General features: G+C 39.9%; 1 protein-coding gene across 1 annotated transcript; it reads left to right on the top strand.

The window, feature by feature from the left end:
• The first annotated feature begins 1537 nt into the window (after positions 1-1537).
• Positions 1538-2293, top strand: LOC149219349 (uncharacterized). Its single transcript, XM_089386801.1, has 2 exons — positions 1538-1548; positions 1690-2293. Exons 1-2 carry the CDS (start codon positions 1538-1540, stop codon positions 2291-2293), a joined length of 615 nt encoding a protein of 204 aa, XP_089242927.1.
• Positions 2294-13477: the final 11184 nt, after the last annotated feature.

A 13477-nucleotide genomic window follows, 5' to 3' on the forward strand; every position in this document is an offset into this window, starting at 1 on the left:
TAATCAATGTAAGCAGCAAACCCTTATGTAACAGAGGAAACAGGTAAACAAACAAATAGTCAAGTCACGTAAGTTGATAGTAACTGCCGAGCAACTGTAATGTAGTAACTACCAAGCAGTTATCTAACTGTTGAAACTATTGTATAAAAAGACAGATGAAATAACCCAGAGGGGTTCCGGAGCGAAGCATTGAAAAGAGAATAAGGAAAATACATTTTATTTCCTTCATCAAATGTTCAGTGCACAATTAAATACAAGATTGCAAGATTTATGTCCTCTATGATAGAATACGCATGCATACATATTTCTGTTCATTCAATTCATTGCAGACAAATACAGTAACAGAGTTTCACGACCTCAAAAGAATACACATATATATATATTTTCTGTACATTCAACTCATTGCAGGCAAATACAGTAATCGAGTTTCACGACCCCAAAAGGAATACACATATCTATTTGTTGTACATTCAACTCATTGCAGGTAGACACAGTAACGGAGTATCACGACTCCAAAAGTCTCATGACCAGCCGAGACCGAGAGCGAGCATAAAGCGAGGAGAGACAAACAATAACGCAAGATACAGTCCACAGTCGAAATTGGTAAGCAACAGCACCGAACTTAAATATATATTACATACCACTGTGTAATTACATTGCAGGTTTATAAAACTCCCATAACATGAAAGGACTGTGCAACGAGGATTCGTTGGTCCCGGCCACCAAATAAAAGAACTTACAGAAACCCTCCAAGCTACGGCTACGGGTTGGAATAACATAAAGACCAGACTCTACCACTATCTCGCATACAGACCACAGATGCAAGTAAATACGACAAAGACGAAGAACCACGGAAGAAACTAAGGTAAGAACAGAGCTACCCGGAAGACAAGCAGTCGAAGTCCCTGCAAAGCCACGGGACTGGTCACCTGCAACCACCACAGAAGAGCAACGTTAGGGTTCATAACCAAATCAAAACCCTCGCAACAGAAACAACGTCGTGACGCTGTAAAGGAGTTGACAGAAAGCGAAACCCTTGTATGGCTGAGGAGCATAGCCATACCTGAAGTGAACTGAACCCATAAGCCGCAGAAACAAAGTGAAACCCTGACCACAGAGGGGCTGCGAGAGTTAGCACCAGCTCGAGCAGAGGATAATAAAATATAGCAAGGAACAATCTCTTACCTGAAGACACAGTGCCGAACGTCGGACAAGAACCAGAGGCGGAGCCGAATACCTGGGCAAAACACAGAAAGCAAAGTGACGGAGTGAAAATGACCGAATAGGTGCGAATCGGCAGTGAAAAGGGAAAAGTGAAATTAGGGTTTGGTAATTTCGAGAAGAACAGGTGTCGCGGGAAGAGACCAAGTCAGTACCGTGGGTTGATTAATAATCACCTACCAAATAAATTGCAATCACACCATATCCAAAATCAAAATATCAGTGCAGGTCCACATAGGATTGGGCTAGTGTGGGACCACGTGGGCTGGGCCCCCATCAATTGGTATCAGAGCAGTTTTTTTATATATAGAGAAAGATGGCAGAAGGGCAAGTGCCAAGACGAGGACGTGGAAGAGGTGCACGTAGAGGAGCAGATGAAGGATTGAGGGAACAGATTAGAGTTCTGACAGCTCGCTTGGAAGCAGTGGAAGCGGGTAGACGAAGAGACCCGGAACTGGGAGATGACAGTGAGGAAGAAGCGGTAGCTGCTACAGACGGGTCTGATGAAGAAGCTCCAGAATTGAGACTGTTGCGTTCAATTTTATTGGCCAGCAGCAAACCCAAAACAGAGATTTCGAATTACGATGGCAGTCTGTCTGCTGATATCCTATTGGATTGGATAAGCGAACTAGATAAGTATTTCGAAAATGAGGAAGTTAAGGAGGATAAGAGAGTCAAGTTCGCTGCTACTAAGTTGAAGGGACATGCCCTCTTGTGGTGGGATAATGTCCAAGCAGACAGAAAAAGACTGAACAAATTACCTATACGGAATTGGTCAAGGATGGTAGCAAAATTGAAGGGCAGATTTCTGCCGAAAGATTACCAGGTTGAACTATGTCGGCGAGTACAGAATCTGAGACAGAGAGGTATGACTGTCAAAGAGTATACGGAAGAGTTCTACCGGGTAAATCTACGTGCTGGTTATACGGATGAAACTCCAGAAAAAACAGCAAGATATGTCAATGGCTTGAGGATGGAAATTCTGGATGAAATTAGCATTCTTTCTCCCCGAAATATTGAAGAGGCCTTTCAGAGCGCTGTAAAGGCTGAGGAAAATATTAACAGAAAATAGAACAGCAGAAGAGGGAGAGGAAGTAGCAGAGGACGGGGACAATCCTACGGTAGAGGAAAGAGTGCTGCGAACAGCGAAGAAGGCAGCAGTTCAAAAACTTCAGGGACAGCAAAAAAAGGAGATAGCACCAGAGGAGGTCGGTCATACCAGAGAGGACGAGGGAATGGCCGCGGAAGAGGGACTAATGTCCAGTGCTACAGGTGCCACAAATGGGGGCACAGAGCCTTTGAATGTCCAGAAGTTGAACAGGCCGGTCAGAGGGGAACGCTGATGGCATAGCCTGAAGAAGCTGAAGCACAACCCCGGGAGGTGGAAGACATGGCGGAGACAGGGGAAGCTTTGATTTTGAACAAAGTGCTGTTAAAGCCAACCAAGGAAGTGGCTGAACCAACACAGCGGAAGGCACTGTTCCGGACAGTCTGTAAATCGCATGGAAAATGCTGCAAGGTAATAATAGACAGCGGGAGTACGGATAACTTGGTTGCCACAGAGATGGTGGAAAAACTGGGGTTGAAGCGGCTGAAGCACCCCACACCTTACAAGGTGTCGTGGCTGCAGAAAGGCCACCAGCTGTTGGTTGATGAACAATGCGAGGTAGAGTTTCGCATTGGCAAGTACCACGATACAGTGGTCTGCGATATTATGCCGATGGACGTGTGCCACATACTGCTCGGAAGACCATGGCAGTATGACAGGAAGGTGACACACGATGGGAAAACTAATTGCTATAAGTTTGTGAAGGATGGGGTCAAACACACACTTGTACCCATCAAGGAGGAAGATTCAGCAGAATCAAGCGGAACAAAGGCGCTATTAATGGGAGGAAAACAGTTCGTAAAGCAGGTTGAGGAAAATGAAATTAACTTTGCAGTTGTGAGGAGGATGGAGCCAGTATTACTGAACTTAGAGAAATCAGAATTGCCCAAAGAAATACAAGAGCTGTTAGAAGAATTTCAAGATATTGCGGCTGATGAGCTACCTGATAAGTTGCCTCCTAAAAGGAGCATCAGCCACCACATTGATTTTATACCAGGGTCGAGTTTACCGAACAAGGCAGCGTACAGAATGAGTCCAAAAGACAATGAAGAAGTACGCAAACAAGTGCAGGAGTTGTTAGATAAGGGACTGATCAGAGAGAGTTTAAGCCCCTGTGCAGTACCTACAGTCCTTGCGCCCAAGAAGGGAGGAGAATGGTGAATGTGCACAGATTCGTGGGCTATAAACAAGATCACCATTCGATACAGGTTTCCTTTGCCTAGAATGGATGACATGATGGACTGTCTTAGTGGGGCAGCATATTTTACAAAAATAGATATGAAAAGTGGGTATCATCATATCAGAATCAGGGAAGGGGACGAATGGAAGACAGCCTTCAAGACCAACGAAGGACTGTACGAATGGCTGGTCATGCCATTTGGGTTGAGTAACGCACCGAGTACTTTTATGCGATTAATGAACGAAATGTTAAAGGAGTTTATTGGAAAGTTCGTGATAGTCTATCTGGACGATATTTTAATTTTTAGCAGGATGAAAAGAGAACACCTTCAGCATATTCGAGAAGCTGCAGCAGAACAAACTGCTGATAAATTTAAAAAAATGCACTTTCTTGCAGAAGGAGTTAATTTATCTGGGATTTGTAGTGGCAGAGAATGAGCTAAAGATGGACCTGGAGAAGATTGAAGCGATCATGAGTTGGCCGTCACCTAAGAGTTTATTCGAGGTACGTAGTTTTCATGGTTTAGCAAGTTTTTATAGAAAGTTCATTAAGAATTTTAGTGAAATCTGCGCGCCCATGCTAGAAGCCATCAAAAAGGCCAGCCAACCTTTTTGCTCGACTAAGGCAGCAAAAGACAGTTTCCAGCTTCTGAAGCGTAAAATAACGGAGAGGCCAATCTTGAGGCTGCCCGATTTTAGCAAACCTTTTCAGGTTCGGTGTGATGCCAGCGGGACAGCTATTGGCGCTGTACTCAGTCAAGAGGACAGACCGGTGGCATTCTTTAGTGAAAAGCTAAATGAAAGTCGGCAGAAGTATTCGTCATACGACAAAGAATTCTATGCAGTGGTTCAAGCCTTGAAGCATTGGAGGCACTATTTACTAGGAAATGAGTTCATTTTGTTCTCTGATAATTCTGCGTTACAGTATATAACACAGCAGCACAAACTGAACCATAAACATGCCAAGTGGGTGGAGTACCTGCAAAGTTTCACTTTTGTGTTGAAACACATAAGTGGGCAAGCCAACAAAGTGGCAGATGCTTTGAGCAGAAGAGCCTTGCTCTTACAAGAAAGTGGCATACAGGTGATGTGATTTGAGTATTTGAAGGATTTGTACCAGATGGACGCGGATTTCAAAGAAGCTTTTGAAGCATGCCAGAATCCCGTATTGAGGAATACAAGCCCATGGCTAGATTTCAATTTACAGGAAGGATTATTGTTTCGAGGAGGACAGCTATGTGTTCCAGATTGTTCGATGACGGAAAATCTGGTGAGAGAGAAACACAGTGGCGGACTAGCAGGACATTTTGGCATCGATAAGACATTGGAGTAGCTCGGGCATTTTTATTACTGGCCAAGGATGAGCCGGGACGTACAAAGGTATGTAACCAGGTGTAAAATCTGCCAACTAGCGAAAGGGCACAGCCAGAACACGGGGCTGTACACACCCCTACCTGTTCCAAGCAGGCCGTGGGATTCGGTCAGCATTGACTTTGTCCTAGGATTGCCTAGAACGCAGCGGGGGTATGATTCAGTGATGGTGGTGGTGGATAGGTTCTCAAAGATGGCTCATTTCATTCCTTTCCGGAAGACTAGCGACGCCACAAACGCCGCACACCTTTTCTTTACGGAAGTAGTTCGATTACATGGCTTACCTAAAACTATAGCTTCAGACAGGGATGTGAAATTTACAGGTCATTTTTGGCGCACCTTGTGGAAAAAGCTGGGCACACAGTTAAATTTCAGTTCTGCATATCACCCGCAGACTGACGGACAGACAGAGGTGGTGAATAGGAGTTTGGGCAACTTGTTACGAAGCTTGACAGGAGAAAACTCGCGATTGTGGGATCGAGCTCTTGCCCAGGCAAAATTCGCTTATAACGATTCGCCCAATCGGAGCACCGGGCTTAGCCCATTTCAAATCTTGTATGGTATGCATCCGCGAGGAGTACATGAGTTACGGGATTTGGGACAGCTAGAAAGGAGAAGTGCAGACGGGGAAGATTTTGCTGAAGCGATGAGCGAACTGCATGAGAAAGTCAAATTGAGATTACAGGATAGCACGCAAAAATATAAGCAGCATGCAGACATAAGACGGTGTGAGGTACATTTTGAAATTGGAGACGAAGTCCTTGCACATTTGCGCCGGGAATGGTTTCCTAAGGGTACGTATAACAAACTGAAGTTCAAAAAAATCGGCCCATGCAAAATTCTGCGCAAATTTTCAGCAAATGCATATGAAATTCAGCTGCCACCTGATATAGGTATATCACCCATATTCAACGTGGCAGACCTGTTCCCATATCATGCCCAGGCAGAAGATAAAAGAATGGTACAGCCACAACGGGACACCCAGTTCGAGGACAGTCTTTCGAAGAAACAGTTACCGTCGGTCAAGACCAATGAAATAGAAGGAATCATCAGCACACAGGTGGCCAAGAAGACACGCAGAAAGGAGTATCTGCGTTATCTCATAAAGTGGAAGGACCATCCAATAGAGGACAGCTCCTAGCTCGACGAGATACAGATTCGGAAGGCGGGCTACTTGGTGGAGGAACTCATGGAACGGAGCCATGAGATCTCTCTTTTACCCCGGCAGCCTGATGCAGGAGCATCTGGTCGACAGGGCGAAGACCGAGAAGGGGCAGACAAAGTTTCTGAAGAAGATTGGGAAAGATGAACAGTTCGACAAATGGACAACAAGTCTGTCAGAGTTCTTATGTTTTATTTTGTTTCTTCCAAGGTCAACTACAGCATTTGATTCTGTTAGCTTAAATTTCTATTTATTTTGTTTTAACTATAGTAACAGGTCTTAATTAGAGTTGTTAAGAGACTGTAGTAACAGGTCTTAAGTTAGAGTTGTTAAGAATTAGATTAATATCAATAATCAATGTAAGCAGCAAACCCTTATGTAACAGAGGAAACAGGTAAACAAACAAATAGTCAAGTCACGTAAGTTGATAGTAACTGCCGAGCAACTGTAATGTAGTAACTACCAAGCAGTTATCTAACTGCTGAAACTATTGTATAAAAAGACAGATGAAATAACCCAGAGGGGTTCCGGAGCGAAGCATTGAAAAGAGAATAAGGAAAATACATTTTATTTCCTTCATCAAATGTTCAGTGCACAATTAAATACAAGATTGCAAGATTTATGTCCTTTATGATAGAATACGCATGCATACATATTTCTGTTCATTCAATTCATTGCAGACAAATACAGTAACAGAGTTTGACAACCTCAAAAGAATACACATATATATATATATATTTTCTGTACATTCAACTCATTGCAGGCAAATACAGTAATCGAGTTTCACGACCCCAAAAGGAATACACATATCTATTTGCTGTACATTCAACTCATTGCAGGTAGACACAGTAACGGAGTATCACGACTCCAAAAGTCTCATGACCAGCCGAGACCGAGAGCGAGCATAAAGCGAGGAGAGACAAACAATAACGCAAGATACAGTCCACAGTCGAAATTGGTAAGCAACAGCACCGAACTTAAATATATATTACATACCACTGTGTAATTACATTGCAGGTTTATAAAACTCCCATAACATGAAAGGACTGTGCAACGAGGATTTGTTGGTCCCGGCCACCAAATAAAAGAACTTACAGAAACCCTCCAAGCTACGGCTACGGGTTGGAATAACATAAAGACCAGACTCTACCACTATCTCGCATACAGACCACAGATGCAAGTAAATACGGCAAAGACGAAGAACCACGGAAGAAACTAAGGTAAGAACAGAGCTACCCAGAAGACAAGCAGTCGAAGTCCCTGCAAAGCCACGGGACTGGTCACCTGCAACCACCACAGAAGAGCAACGTTAGGGTTCATAACCAAATCAAAACCCTCGCAACAGAAACAACGTCGTGAAGCTGTAAAGGAGTTGACAGAAAGCGAAACCCTTGTATGGCTGAGGAGCATAGCCATACCTGAAGTGAACCGAACCCATAAGCCGCAGAAACAAAGTGAAACCCTGACCACAGAGGGGCTGCGAGAGTTAGCACCAGCTCGAGCAGAGGATAATGAAATATAGCAAGGAACAATCTCTTACCTGAAGACACAGTGCCGAACGTCGGACAAGAACCAGAGGCGGAGCCGAATACCTGAGCAAAACACAGAGAGCAAAGTGACGGAGTGAAAATGACCGAATAGGCGCGAACCGGCAGTGAAAAGGGAAAAGTGAAATTAGGGTTTGGTAATTTCGAGAAGAACAGGTGTCGCGGGAAGAGACCAAGTCAGTACCGTGGGTTGATTAATAATCACCTACCAAATAAATTGCAATCACACCATATCCAAAATCAAAATATCAGTGCAGGTCCACATAGGATTGGGCTAGTGTGGGACCACGTGGGCTGGGCCCCCATCAAGAAAAATAAATTGCTTGCATCAATACTAAAGGACACAAGTCAAACTAACTTAATAATTAAGCACAATACAAGTAGGAGTTCATATCTCTAGTAGATGTATCCTCAAAATATTTTTATTGGTGTGTTGTCGAAGATAAAGAAGATGAGTATAGAGAGAGAAAGAACCAACATAAATCTATCTTAACCTTTAATTTATTAAGTGCTAAAAGAAATGAACTCTCTTGAAGTGCAAAACTTTCTTTAAATTTTTCCATCTCAAAAAAAAATCAATCGCTCCAATTGATTTAATCTCACCCAACACTTTATAAATCTAAAACTAAAATAAATACATACTCATTTATTAAAATTACCAAAATTGCTATCTTAAATCATTATATACACTTAATAATTTATCTCATTAAATAATTCAAAAGGAAATAAAATAAGAATGATAAGCATCAAAGAAGCCTGCCCTTTAATGTCAGTATACCTATAAGGTTCCATTATAAATATTACACTCATTTATAGGAGGCTGAAAATATAAATACTACCACCTAAAGGGATGTATGTTGTGTATGTTTTTATTTCTAAATACCGTGCCTCAATAAGAGGTGATTGAATTAAAATCATATATTTTGATGACCAAACTATGCTCGTGATATTACATATAAGACATGATTTTACAGGTTATCTGGTTCCGTGCATTCATCTAAGCATTGCTATTCTGGGTGCTTCCGTGTCCATGTGGGAGTACAACCAATGTGAATGGTAAGCCTATGTGAACATTTATATCTCCACAAAGCATCTCAAATTTGGATCAATTTTCTACCATCATATAAACATATAAGATTTTCTTTCCTCATATTAGGTACGAAAGTGTGAATGGTCGGTCTTCGTAGTAATGCAAATCATTACATTGTCTCCACGAAATACTTCAATTTTATACGAATGTTTTTAAGGATTATCTTTAAGTCGATTGGGAATTCCCAGAATATTTTAGGATTTTAAGATTATCTTTAAGTTGATTGTAAATTCCCAGAATATTTTAAAATTTTAAAATTATGTTTAAGTCGATTGTAAATTCCTAAAATATTTTAGAATCCAATAAATATTATAACAATGTATCTAATACAATCCACTAGTTTCAAATATGTTTTAGTTATCTAATATATATAAATACAAATGGATGTTATTACATTAAATAAAATTAATTTAGTTCAAAAAAACTTAAATATATATTTAATAAAATTACATGAAATATCAAAATATACATATAAAATTATATAATATTCTTAATATATAATATCAGATTATCACACTAACTAGTTTATCACTATTAATCTTTTGACTTATCATGATGATGATAACTTGTCAATACTATAATCAACTTTAATTTCTTTTTGTTTTACGGAACTTGTCCACTAGGACAATAATGGAAACCATAACCTATTGGTGATAGGTTCTTTGCTCTAAGTTAAATATATTAGTGAAACATATTCAAGGTCTTGTGTTCTACCTTATAAGTTGAACATATGTACGATACTTTTGGCTACCTAATAAATTCTTTATATATCAGCGTGATAAGTGGGTTTCTCTGATATAAAATTTTAGATAATGTTATTTGTTATCAGAAAGCAATGACGTCCACTTTAAATCTTTAATCAAATATTTTCATGGTCAATGCTTATGGGTTGTTCGACGCAAAGTGATTGGTTTAATAATGTAATGTTTAACATGAGAATTATGTGGAGCTTTTCATGGGTAGGTCTTTAGATTTAGCGGAAGGTATACCTACTTGTAATATCATGTCTTATCTTTAATTTTAAAATGTAGATGATGTGACCAATAATATTATACCGTGTTAGGATTATTTAATTTGTTAATTGATAATAAATTAATTAGTTGATAAAAATTTTAGAGTAAATATCTTTTTAAAAAGGTAAAAAAAACTATTTATAAATATGTTTTTAAGTATATGAGTGTCTATCAAATAATATATCAACCAATTAACATATTTTCTTATCACATTATAATTTGTATTTTCTTATTACATTATAATTTGTTGATTGTAGTTATATAATATTTGATATACATAATTATTATTTAGATTTTTTTAATAAAAATGTAATTTAGGATTATTATACTTAAGGATATTTATTTTAGTAAAATATATATATTATAACTAATGTTTTTTTAACATGGTTAGCATTTATTTTCTTAATTAATAATAAGTAAAAAAAGGTCTCAAAAATAGATCTCTAAAAATCTGGTTAGTAACATTTTATCTATTTTTGCAAATCTAATAGTATATCTAATAGCATGTAGGTCTCACATAAGAATTAAGAACGAATTAGTTTTGCATCATTTAGTGCCTATAGAGAGAGAGAGAGATTACTGAAATAAAAACGGAGAGAAAATAACATATTACTGAAATAAAAACTATATATATTACCTAATGAAAGTTAAATTTAATAACACACGGATTTTGAAATAAGTTTCGATTTGAGGGTGACTCTCCAATCTGAACTAGGGTTTGAGTTAGGGTTTGGCCGCTAGTAACCACAACGGGTCGGGGAGGAGGGAGTTTTTCTCCCTCCTACAGTCAAATAACCACGAATCGAAGCAAGGGAATTGGTCTGCATCGCTTGAAGAAACCACCAGAGGTGATAAATAAGGATACTAACACAGGAAATATCAAACCTCACTAACAGAAAAAAAATCATGAGGAAGATAGCAGGGAGGAGAGGAAAGAGGGTAGTAGTTAGAACGCTGCACATATGAGTGTGGTAGGGGTCTGTAAACCCAAGTTGACCATTATTCTTCGGGTCGTTTTAAGTGACCCAATGCTACAGGTGCACAGAAAACACTTGGCGAAACACGCGGTTATATGCAAGTTTATGGGGATATGGCCGACGGAGACGGCCTTACACGCATGTATAAGGTACCACTGGAAACCAAAGGGGGAAATAAACCTTCACCTTGGATGCAAGGGCTTCTTTATGGTGGTGTTTAGGAGCTTAGAAGATAAATACAGAGTGTTTGAGGGAGGACCTTATTTTTATGCTGTTGAAGATCTTTACATGCGGCCATGGGTGATGAATTTTGTCCCAGAATGAGAAACGTTCACTTCAATACCGGTATGGATAAGACTATACTCCCTTCCTCTAGATTATTGGTTGTCGGAGTCTCTAAGGGCTATCAACAACAAACTAGGGCATTTTATAAAAATATTAGATGCGACTCTAAGAGGTAAATACATTTCATTTGCTCGGATTTGTGTGGAAATGGACTTATCTGAGGCACTTCCGGACGAGATCATTTTAGAAGTGTATGATGAAGAATGGGTGCATGCAGTGGACTATGAACATGTCTCTTTCAGGTGTCGTAAGTGCCATGAACACGGACACCTATATAGAGACTGTCCATCAAACAAACTAGAGAGCAACACAAAAACCACCACAAACAAAGATCCCAAGGGTTTCACTAAGGTGTGGGGCAAAGGGAAAGGAGGAAAGTGGTATCAAAAGAATATCAATGAGGATGGGAAACTAAGCCATAATAGTTTCAAAATCTTAGAAGAAGAAGTTGGAAATAATGGGGTAAACAAGGAATTAGAGACTAATACCAATGAGAAGGATGGGGATGCTAGCATGGAGGATATACTAGAGAACAATCAGTAAAAGGATGATCTACTGAGCATTGTGAAGCTTAGTAGGGACCATGAGATGACCCCAAGTGAGGCGGAAATGGAGGACCATGAACAACAGGAGATTCTTGAGAGGGAGAACTTAGATCTAGAAAAGTTTCTGGAGCAGGGTATTGCCAAAGGGGTTGACTCCCTGCCAAAAGAGGAGTTTGACAGGGTTCAACAGATCTTCATTTGGAGATCCCAATCGAAGGGCTCTAGAGTCAGAATAAACAATCACAACCAGGAGAATATAGGGATGAAAACAATGGAGGAAACACTAGGGCACTCTTCCAACAATTCAGGTAGGAAAAGAGGAAGGAAAAGGCAGAATGAGTTGCTGACCGAATGTGGAAAACTCATGATTAACTCAGGTAAGATAAGAGATATCACCAGTTACTCCTTTACAAACCTTTCTTAATGAATCTTACAACCTGGAGCATTAGGGGCCTAGGAAGTAAAAGGAAACTAAGAAGTATTAGTAGTAGAATAAAAGAAGAAAAACCAGATATGGTTTTTATTTAGGAAACTAAGTGTTCGATGGACAAGATCAGAGAAATACATAACAAATGATTAAGAAAGTATGAGTATCTAGAGGTTAAGGCAGATAACTCGGCAGGAGGGATTCTTATGCTTTGGGATCCCCAGAAACTTGGAATCTGAGATGCGGAAGTGTCCAAGAACTATCTATCACTAGTGATTCAACCTTTGGGTGTTAGGGAGACTTACATGATTACAAATGTCTATGGTCCTCAAAAACTAGAAGACAAACTCAAGCTTCTCACCTCCCTTGAGGAGCTCGGAGAGATATATCCTCATATGTCGTGGATTCTGGCAGGGCATTTCAATATGATCAAATCTCTTACAGAGGAAAAAGGTGGCACCAGAACGCTAGGCAAAGACTCCATTGCCTTCCAAAACTTCATAAATAAAATGAGACTATTGGATGCTGAAATAATAAATGGCACTTTCACCTGGAACAACAAGAGAGGAGGGGCTTCTCAAGTTGCCTCTAAACTAGATAGATTCATAATCTCAGTGGACCTGCTGCTCATAGGCCTTGACATGTTAGCTCTAATCCTTCCCTTTGGAGGCTCAAACCACTGGCCTGTCCAACTTGAAGCCGCTTTTATGGGTACACCGAGGAACAGACCTTTTGGGTTTGAAAATATCTTGCTCTCTCACCTGGATTTCACCAGCAATATTGACAAATGGTGGATGGAAGATTTTCCCACTCAAGGAACTAAAATGCTTATGCTGCAACAAAGACTTAAACCCATCAAATCCAGACTCAAAGATTAGAACAAAAAAGAGTTTGGTAATATTTTTAAAGCCAAAAGATAAGTTGAACATAAACTATAGGGGATTAATCAGATAATAATCACAGATGGTTTTACCGAGGAAAGGAAAACTCAAGCTGATTCTCTTTAGAACGAATGGGAAGATAGGTTCATCCAAGAGGAGATATTATGGAGGAAAAAATCGAGAGTGCAGTGGATTAGAGAAGGGGAAAGAGACACAAAGTTTTTTCATAAATCAACTTTGGATCACATGTCACATAACAAAATTCAAAACTCAGATATTTTCAAGGGAAAGAGCTTGTCTCCCACAAAGAAATGGAATCTGTCCTCGTACATCGCTTCCTTCGCATTGCAAAGGAGCCTTTCTTAAACAGGTCACAATTCATTAACAATTTCACAAAGTACATTCCTAGGCTTGTAACAAGGGAAGACAATCACAATCTTAATAGGTTAGTGTCTGAATATGAGGTTAGTGGAGTTATCAATGAGATGCAAAATGGGAAAGCTCCTAGACCAGATGGATTCAATGTGGAGTTCTTCAAAGCATGCTGGAAAACAGTCAAACAAGACATCCTTGATTTATTGGAAGACTCCAGAAGATCCAGAACGGTTTTG

The sequence above is a fragment of the Pinus tabuliformis genome, chromosome Q, assembly GCF_031772625.1.
Source record: "Pinus tabuliformis cultivar Carrire ecotype Pingquan chromosome Q, CPIR1, whole genome shotgun sequence".
NCBI lineage: Eukaryota > Viridiplantae > Streptophyta > Pinopsida > Pinales > Pinaceae > Pinus > Pinus tabuliformis.